Raw genomic sequence first — 10,105 nt, forward strand, 5'->3', positions numbered from 1 at the left:
AGTGAAACCATATAATGTTTGTCCTTCTCTAACTGACTGACTTCCGTCAGCATAGCTCACACTTTTAAAAGTCTTTCATATTCTTTATCATTAAGTTGCGATTATACCAATGTTAGAAAAAGTAAGTTGAGATTTTTAAGCTCAATGTGCAGTTCTAATTGGGTGGGATTTTATCCTCTGGGGGTCATTGATAACTGTCTGGAGCCAGCTTTGCCTCCACACTGCTTATATATTCCTTCTCCATCACTGCAGACTTTTTGTTCTTTAGTACCCTATGCTCTTTGCTTACATAATGCCTGAAACATAGTCAGCACTCAGTTTATATTCCTGAAATATATAAAGAATTTCTCAGTGAAACTATAAAAATATGGTGTTTTAAGAAATAAGCCATTTGAAAAAACATATCTGATACGACACAGCCAATCCCCTAAAGAGGACCATATCCGGGGATCCCTGGGTGGCGCAGCGGTTTGGCGCCTGCCTTTGGCCCAGGGCGCGATCCTGGAGACCCGGGATCGAATCCCACATCGGGCTCCCGGTGCATGGAGCCTGCTTCTCCCTCTGCCTATGTCTCTGCCCCCCCCCTCTCTGTGACTATCATAAATAAATAAAAATTAAAAAAGAGGACCATATCCATATACTATATATATATATATATATATATATATATATATATATATATCTAGTAACATTTCAAATCTGTAAGTAATGCAAGTTTGTGTGAAAATCAGTCATGCTATTTCTCTTTCCCAGAAGTCACTTCCATCCACCAAATGGAACCAGGAAATTATACACAAATTTCAGAATTCCTTCTTCTGGGATTATTAGAAGAACCAGAACTGCAGCCCCTCCTATTTGGGCTTTTCCTCTCCATGTACCTCATCACTGTCTTTGGAAACTTGCTCATCATCTTGTCTGTTGGTTCTGACTCTCACCTCCACACCCCTATGTACTTCTTCCTTGCCAACCTGTCTTTTGTAGACATCTGTTTCACTTCCACCACCATCCCCAAGATGCTTCAGAACACCCAGACTCAGAGCAAAGTCATCACCTACAAGGGTTGCATTACGCAGATTTATTTTCTCATAGTCTTTGCCGTGTTGGATGTCCTTCTCTTGAGTGTGATGGCCTATGACCGCTATGTGGCCATCTGTTACCCTCTGCACTACACGGTCATCATGAATCCCCGGCTCTGTGGTCTGCTTGTTCTGGTGTCCTGGATCATGTGTATCTTGAACTCCTTGTTACAAAGTTTAATGATGTTGCGGCTTTCCTTCTGTACACACTTCCAAATCCCCCACTTTTTCTGTGAACTCAATCAGATGATCCAACTTGCCTGTTCTGACACCTTTCTTAATAACTTGGTGATGTATTTTGCAGCTGTCTTGCTGGCTGGTGGTCCCTTCATTGGGATCCTTTACTCTTACTCTAAGATAGTTTCCTCCATACTTGGGATCTCATCAGCTCAGGGAAAGTATAAAGCATTTTCCACCTGTGCATCCCACCTCTCGGTTGTCTGTTTATTTTATTGTACAATGCTTGGTGTGTACCTTAGCTCTGCTGCTACCCACAGCTCTCACTCAAGTGCAGTGGCCTCAGTGATGTACACAGTGATCACACCCATGCTGAATCCCTTCATCTACAGCCTGAGGAACAGAGACATAAAGAGGGCTCTGAAAGCATTCTATGTGAAGGAGACTCCACATGGCCAATTGTCAAAAGACTGAAGAAGTGGCTGAGACTTCAGAGATCAAAGCCTCTGAGTCAGAAATGAATTGTATTCATATTGTATGACAAGTATTCCTCTTTCTGTTGATTTCCTTGTCTTCAACTTCTCTATGCCATGTATGTAATTCTATTAAGCTCTGCTCTCTCTGATATACTACTGTTTTCCTTTGTATTTCCCACTTTCTGAAATTTATTTCCAACTATGGATCTGAAATATTTGGAAATTTCATTTACCTGAGACAACAGACATGTTTTATAAGTTTTTAAAATTTATTTGTGTATGTGTGAGAGAGAACACTGATAGCGAGATGGGCAGAGGGAGGGAAAGGGACAAGCAAACTCCCTGCTGAGCATGGAGAAGGACTTAATTCCAGGACCCCAAGATCATGATATGAGCCAAAGTCAGATGCTTAACTGATCTCGCCACCCAGGTCACCCAACATAGATTTTCTTTTAAGAATGAAAGGGAGACAGAACATAAAGACTCCTAACTCTGGGAAACGAACTAGGGGTGGTGAAAGGGGAGGAGGGCAGGGGGGTGGGGGTCAATGGGTGACAGGCACTGAGGGGGGCATTTGACAGGATGAGCACTGGGTGTTATTCTGTATGTTGGCAAATTGAACACCAATAAAAAATAAATTTATTACTTAAAAAAATAATCTTTCTCAAATGACAATTTCATACCAAATAATTTTTGCTTTCTTTTTTTTACTACAAAAATTGTCATGAGTGATACTACATCTATGGAATAAACTACAATTTATGGCCAATTTATATGATTTTATAGTAGAGGAAAATATGAGATTTTTTTCATTTTTATGTGTGACATTCCTTTGTATATCAGTATTTTAACTGCCCTTCTTGATAGTGGATACTTAACATATCTGTGTGTTTTTTGGTGTTCACACAGCTTTATTCTCATTAGAATCCTGTTTTCTTTCAGCTTGTTGTCTGCAATGTATACCTTAGTCACTACCTTAGTCAAAATATTCATCAAACACATGTCTCTAAAAGAAGCCTTCACTGAATGACAAATTTTAATAAATAGATTGACTTAGAATATGACCTTGGAACAGATGACTTTTAATATGATAAAGCAAAAAATTTAATTTACACATTGTGCTCTTCTAAATATTGATTCTTCATGCTATATGCCCATTCATTGAAGTATGGAGAGTTGGTGCCCATTTTTAAGGCGGATTACACATACAAGGAAAGGACTGAGTGGCAATTTCCTATTTTTATTGAGTCATGTACTTGTTTTGATCTGAAATATTTCAGTGGTGCCTATGGTATGTCTCCTTTCATTGTAATAATGGAAACATACCTCCCTTCCTTCTGGATTTTGCTGTAACTATGAAAGGGATGGTGAATGATCATTATCATTATCATCCATTATACATGTCTATCATGCTTAGGATTCTATTTATCTCTCATGGTCAAAGAATGACTCAAGAGAGAGCTTGCATTCCTGTCTGGTCATGTGAATCAGGGTCACCAGTATTTCTCCACAAACATGTGTATCTCTTTAACCTTACCTGGTAACTGGAAAATGAATTTCAATGAGTTTTAAATGCAGTTGTCTGATTTACACTGAAATAACAGAGAAGCCATGAATACTGCCTTTAGTAAGTATAAGAAGAAATGCCAAGAAGAATCACCAATAGCTTGTGATAAATGTCCTCATTTTTTCCAAATTTTTATTTAAATTCCAGTTAGTTAACCATACAGTGCAATATGGGTTTCAGGAGTAGAATTCAGTGGTTCATCACTTATATACAATACCCAGTGCTCATCCCAACAAGTGCCTTCCTGATACTCATCACTCATCTAGCCCATCCTCTACTCACCTCCAACCATCAACCCTCAGTTTGTTCTTGTCTCTTATGGTTTGTTTCCCTCACTTGCTCGTTTTCTCTCTCTTTTTCTACCCCCCCCCATAATCTCATCTGTTTTGTTTCCTAAATTCTACATATGAGTGAAATCATATGGTATTTGCCTTCCTCTGACTTATTTTGCTTAGCATAATACACTCTAGCTACATCTGTCATTACAAATGGCAAGATTTTGTTCTTTTTGATGGCTGAGTAATATTCCAGTGTGTGTGTGTGTGTGTGTGTGTGTGTGTGTGTGTGTGTGTGTTTATAGATATACCACATCTTTATCCATTCTTCTGTCAATAGACATTTGGGCTCTCTCCATAGACTGGCTTTTGTTGATTATGCTTCTGTAAACATTGGAGTACATGGACCCCTTCCAACCTGTATGAGATGAGATGAGAGTGGACATCCCTGTCATGTTCCTGACTTAGAGGAAAAGCTCTCAGTTTTTCCCCATTGAGGATGATATTAGCTCTGCTCTTTCATATATGTCCTTTATGATGTTGGTGTATATTCCATCTATCCCTTTGTTGATGGTTTTTATCAAGAAAGGAAACTATTTTGTCAATTGTTTTTTCTGCAGCTACTGAGAGAATCATTTGGTAACTTTTTTGTTTAAATCATGTTGTTTTGGGGCTTTTAAAAAATTTAAATCCAATTAATTAACATATAGTGTTATTCATTTCAAAGGTAGAGTTCAGTGATTCATCAGTTGCATATAATACCCAGTTCTCACTACATCATGTGCCTTCTTTAATGTCCATCACCGTTACCCCATCCTCCAGACTCCCCACCAGCAACTCTCAGTTTATTTCTTATGATTAAGAGTCTCTTATGGTTTGTCTCCCTCTCTGATTTCATCTTATTTTTCCTTCCCTTCCCCTATGCTGCTCTGTTTTGTTCCTTAAATTCTACATATGAGTGAAATCATATGAGAATTGTCTTTCTCTGATTATTTCACTTAGCATAATACCTCTAATTCCATCCACCTTGTTGCAAATGGAAATATTTCATTTTTTTGATGGCTGAGTAGAATTCTATTATTTATATTTACCACATGTTCTTTATCCATTCATCTGTCAATGGACATCTGGTCCCTTTCCATAGGTTGGCTATTATGGGCATTGCTGCCATAAAAATTGGGATGCATCTGTCCTACTGTACTTTTGGTTTCTTTTTCATTGATTTCTGCTCTAATCCTTATTAATTATCCTCTCTTGCTTGGTTGAGGCTTTATTTGCTGTTCTTTCTCCAGCTCCTTCAGGTGTATGATTAGGTTGTGTATTTGAAACTTCTATTGTTTCTTGAGTAAGTCTGTATTGCGATGTATTTCCTTCTTAGGAATGCCTTTGCTGCATCCCAAAGGTTTTAAAAAGTTGTGTTTTCAGGCAGCCCTGGTGGCACAGCGGTTTAGCGCCGCCTGCAGACTAGGGCATGATCCTGGAGACCCTGAATCGAGTCCCATGCCAAGCTCTCTGCATGGTGCCTGCTTCTCCCTCTGCCTGTGTCTCTGCCTCTCTCTCTGTGTGTCTCTATGAATGAATGAATGAATGAATAAATAAATAAATAAATAAGCTTTAAAAAATAAAAAGTTGTGTTTTCCTTTTCATTTGTTTCTATGAATTTTTAATTCCTTTTTATGAACACATTAAAAAATCAATTTGCCAACATATAATACATTACATCATTAGTTTCAGATGTAGTTTTCACTAATTCATCAGTTGCATATAACACCCAGTACTCATCACATAATATACCCTCTTTAGTGTCCACCACTCAGTTACCCCATACTCCCTACACATTTCCCCTTCAGCAACTGTCAGTTTGTTTCCCAGAGTTAAGAGTCTCTCGTGATTTGACTTCCTTTCTGATTTTCCACTCATATATGTAATATAAGAAGCAATGCAAGAGATCATAAGGAAGGAGGGGAACCTGAAGGATAAATTTTTTAAAATTCTTCTTTAATTTCCTAATTGACTTATTCATTCTTTAGCAGGAGGTTCTTTGAGCTCCAAGGATTTGCATTCCTTCCAAATTTCCTCTTGTGATCGAGTTCAAGATTCAAAGTATTGTGGTCAGAAAATATGCAGGGAATGATCCCAATCTTTTGGTGCCAGTTGAGGTCTTGTTTCTGACCCAGTATATGATTTATTTTGGAGAATGTTCCATGTGCACTCAAGAAGAATGTGTATTCTGTTGCTTTAGGATGGAATGCCCTAAATATATCTGTGATGTTCACCTGGTCCAGTGTGTCATTCAAAGTCCATGTTTCCTTGTTGATCTTCTACTTTGAAAATGTGGTCATGCTGTGAGTAGGGTGTTAGAGTCCCCTACTATTATTGTAGTATTATCAAAGTGTTTCTTTAATTTTGTTATTGTTTGGTTTATATAATTGGTTGATCCAAAGCTAGGAGCATAAATATTTATAATTGTTAGATATTCTTGTTGGATAGACCCTTTAAATAGGATATAGTGTCACTTTTAATCTCTTATTGCAGTCTTTGGTTTAAAATAAAATTTTTCTGAGATAAAGATTGCTACACCAGCTTTCTTTTGAGGTCTATTAACATGATAAATTGTTTTTCACCCCTTCACCTTCAAACTGGACATACCTTTGGGTCTAAAATGGGTTTGTAGGCAGCATATGGATGGGTCTCACTTTTTTATCCAATATGATACCCTGCGTCTTTTGAGAGGAGTATTTACTCCATTTACACTCAGAATAACTATTGAAAGATATGAATTTAGTGCCATTGTATTACCTGTAAAGTCCCTGTTTCTGTAGATTGTCTTTGTTCTATTCTAGTCTATGTTATTTTTGGGTTGCCTCTTCACTTAAAGGACCCCCTTTAATATTTCTTGCAGGCTGGTTTAGCAATCACAAATTCTTTTAGTTTCTGCTTGTCCTGGAGGCTTTTTGTCTCCTTCTTTTTTTGAATGATAGCCTTACTGGATAAAGTATCTTGGATGCATATTTTTCTCATTTAGCACCTTGAATATATCATGCCAGTCCCTTCTAGCCTTCCAGGACTCTGTGGATAGGTCTGCTGCCAGTCTAATGTTTCTACCCTAGTAAGTTAAAGACCTCTTGTCTTGGAGGGCACTTGATGGGATTAGCATTGAGTGTTATATGTTAGCAAATTGAATTTAAATTAAAAAAATTTAAAACGACCTCTTGTCAAGCTGCTTTCAGGATTTGTTCATTGTCTCTGAGATTTCGAAGTTTCACTATTAAATGTGGAAGTGTAGATCTATTTTTATTTATTTTGGCGGGATGGTTTCTGTGCCTCCTGGATTTGAATGCCTGTTTCCTTCCCCAGATTAAGGAAGTTCTCAGCTATGATTTTCTCTGATATACCTTCTGGCCCTATCTCTCTTTCCTCATCTTCTGAGATCCCAATTATTCTAATATTGTTTCATTTTATGGCATCACTTATCTCTTGAATTCTCCCCTCATAATCCAGTAGTTGTTTATCTCTCTTTTACTCAGCATCTTTATTTTCCATCATTTTCTCTTGTATCACTAATTTTCTCTTCTGCTTCATTTATCCTAGCAGTTAGAGCCTCTATTTTTATTTGTATCTCATTAATAATTTTTTATTTTGCCTTGATTAGATTTTGGTTCTTTTATTTTTCTAGAAATAGATTCTCTCTCTCTCTCTTTCTCCCCCTCTCTCTCTCTTTTTTATGTGTTTAAGGCTGCAAGGCTTCTTTTCTTCTTCTTAGTTATTTTTGCTAATTTATTTATTTGTTTGTTTGTTTGTTTTTGTACTTTTTTATTGGAGTTCGATTTGCCAACATATACTATAACACCCAGTGCTCATCCCATCAAGTGTCCCCATCAATGCACGTCACCCAGTCACCCCATTCCCCCACCTACCTCCCCTTCTACTACCCTTTGTTTCCCAGAGTTAGGAGTCTCTCATGTTTTGTCACCCTCTTTGATATTTCCCACTCATTTTCTCTCCTTTCCCTTATAATACCTTTCCCTATTTTTTATATTCCTTGTATGAGTGAAACCATATAATGATTGTCCTTCTCTGATTGACTTACTTATTATTATTCAGCACAATACCCTCCAATTCCATCTGTGTTGAAGCAAATGGTGGGTATTTGTCATTTCTTATGGCTGAATAATATTCCATTGCATGTATAGATCACATCTTCTTATCCATTCATCTTTTGATGGACACTGAGGCTCCTTCCACAGTTTGGCTATTGTAGACATTGCTGCTATAAACATTGGGGTGCAGGTGTCCTGGCTCTCATTGCATCTGTATCTTTGGGGTAAATCCCCAGTATTGCAATTGCTGAGTCATAGGGTAGCTCTATTTTTAACTCTTTGAAGAACCTCCACATAGTTTTCCAGAGTAGTTGTGCCATAGAAAGAGATTCTCTCGTGTTTTTTAGGCTTTTTTCAAACCCAGCTAGTATCTTTACAATCATTATTCTGCACTCTAGTTCTGACATCTTATTTATATCCATACTGACTAGATCCCTGGCAGTCAGTACTGCCTCTTGTTCTCTTTTTTAAGGTAAGTATTTCTGTTTTGTGCTTCTGTCCAAAGAAGAATAGATGAACAAGAGAACAAAACACCTAAATAGCAACAATGACTCCAGAGAAATATACACTAAAGAAACTGGAAGAGAGCCAAAACCAAAAATAATTAATTACTTAATTAATTAAAATTTAAAGAGAGAGGGATCCCTGGGTGGCGCAGCGGTTTGGCGCCTGCCTTTGGCCCAGGGCGCGATCCTGGAGACCCGGGATCGAATCCCACATCAGGCTCCCAGTGCATGGAGCCTGCTTCTCCCTCTGCCTGTGTCTCTGCCTCTCTCTCTCTCTGTGACTATCATAAAAAAAAAAAAATTTAAAGAGAGAGAGAGAATGTAATCAGACAGGTGACTACAAGAGAGCAATACACTGAATCCTATGTGTGTTTTGTTCTGTTAGAAAACTAGATTCCAAAATTGTAGAGAAAGAAAAACTTACATATGCATAAAAAATAATTAAATAAAATGAATGGACAGAATTTATCTGTAAACAAAAATTAAAAAACAAAAAAAGAATATAGACAGAGAGGTGAACAGAATAGAACAATACGCTATATCCTGGGTATATATTTGCTCTGTTTACTAGAAAAAACTAGATCCCAAAAGTGTAAAGAAAGAAAAATACATGCAAAAATGAAATTATAATGAAAGCATATAATGTCTTCCTCTGTGAAATTTCTGTTCATGTCTTGTGCCCATTACATGATTGGATTGTTTGTTTCTTTGTTGTTGAGTTGAATAAGTTCTTTATAGATCTTGGAAACTAGCCCTTTATCTGATACGTCATTTGCAAATATCTTCTCCCATTTCGTAGGTTGTCTTTTAGTTTTGTTGACTGTATCTTTTGCTGTGCAAAAGCTTTTTATCTTGATGAAGTCCCAATAGTTCATTTTTGCTTTGTTTCTTTTGCCTTTGTGGATGTATCTTGCAAGAAGTTACTGTGGCCAAGTTCAAAAGGGTGTGCCTGTGTTCTCCTCTAGGATTTTGATGGAATCTTGTCTCACATTTAGATCTTTCATCCATTTTGAGTTTATCTTTGTGTATGGTGCAAGAGAGTGGTCTAGTTTCATTCTTCTGCATGTGGATGTCCAATTTTCCCAGCACCATTTATTGAAGAGACTGTCTTTCTTCCAGTGGATAGTCTATCCTCCTTTATCGAATATTGGTTGACAATAAGGTTGAGGGTCCACTTCTGGGTTCTCTATTCTGTTCCATTGATCTATGTGTCTGTTTTTGTGACAGTACCACACTATATTGATGACCACAGCTTTGTAGTACAACCTAAAATCTGGCATTGTGATGCCCCCAGCTATGGTTTTCTTTTTTAAAATTCCCCTGGCTAAACATGCACATGAGAAAATGCTCTGCATCACTTGCCATCAGGGAAATACAAATCAAAACCACAACAAGATACCACCTCACACCAGTGAGAATGGGGAAAATTAACAAGGCAGGAAACCACAAATGTTGGAGAGGATGTGGAGAAAAGGGAACCCTCTTACACTGTTGATGGGAATGTGAAATGGTGCAGCCACTTGAAAAACTGTGTGGAGGTTCATCAAAGAGTTAAAAATAGACCTGCCCTATGACCCAGCAATTGCACTGTTGGGGATTTACCCCAAAGATACAGATGCAATTAACCGCCGGGACACCTGCACCCCGATGTTTCTAGCAGCAATGTCCACAATAGCCAAACTGTGGAAGGAGCCTCGATGTCCATCAAAAGATGAATGGATAAAGAAGATGTGGTTTATGTATACAATGGAATATTACTCAGCCATTAGAAAAGACAAATACCCACCATTTGCTTCAATGTGGGTGGAACTGGAGGGTATTATGCTGGGTGAAATGAGTCCATTGGAGAAGGACAAACATTATATGGTCTCATTCATTTGGGGAATATAAGTAATAGTGAAAGGGAATAGAAGGGAAGGGAGAAGAAA

General features: G+C 37.8%; 1 protein-coding gene across 1 annotated transcript; it reads left to right on the forward strand.

Annotated features, from left to right (window-relative positions):
* The first annotated feature begins 773 nt into the window (after positions 1-773).
* Positions 774-1,727, forward strand: LOC129522183 (olfactory receptor-like protein OLF4). The gene has a single exon (XM_055344324.1). It carries the CDS (start codon positions 774-776, stop codon positions 1,725-1,727), a length of 954 nt encoding a protein of 317 aa, XP_055200299.1.
* Positions 1,728-10,105: the final 8,378 nt, after the last annotated feature.

This window comes from Nyctereutes procyonoides, unplaced genomic scaffold (genome assembly GCF_905146905.1).
Source record: "Nyctereutes procyonoides isolate TBG_1078 unplaced genomic scaffold, NYPRO_anot_genome, whole genome shotgun sequence".
NCBI classification, from domain to species: Eukaryota; Metazoa; Chordata; class Mammalia; order Carnivora; family Canidae; genus Nyctereutes; species Nyctereutes procyonoides.

Excerpts from the sequence above, each read along its gene's own strand:
- LOC129522183 (XM_055344324.1), top strand. The coding sequence starts at position 774 with ATGGAACCAGGAAATTATACACAAATTTCAGAATTCCTTCTTCTGGGA.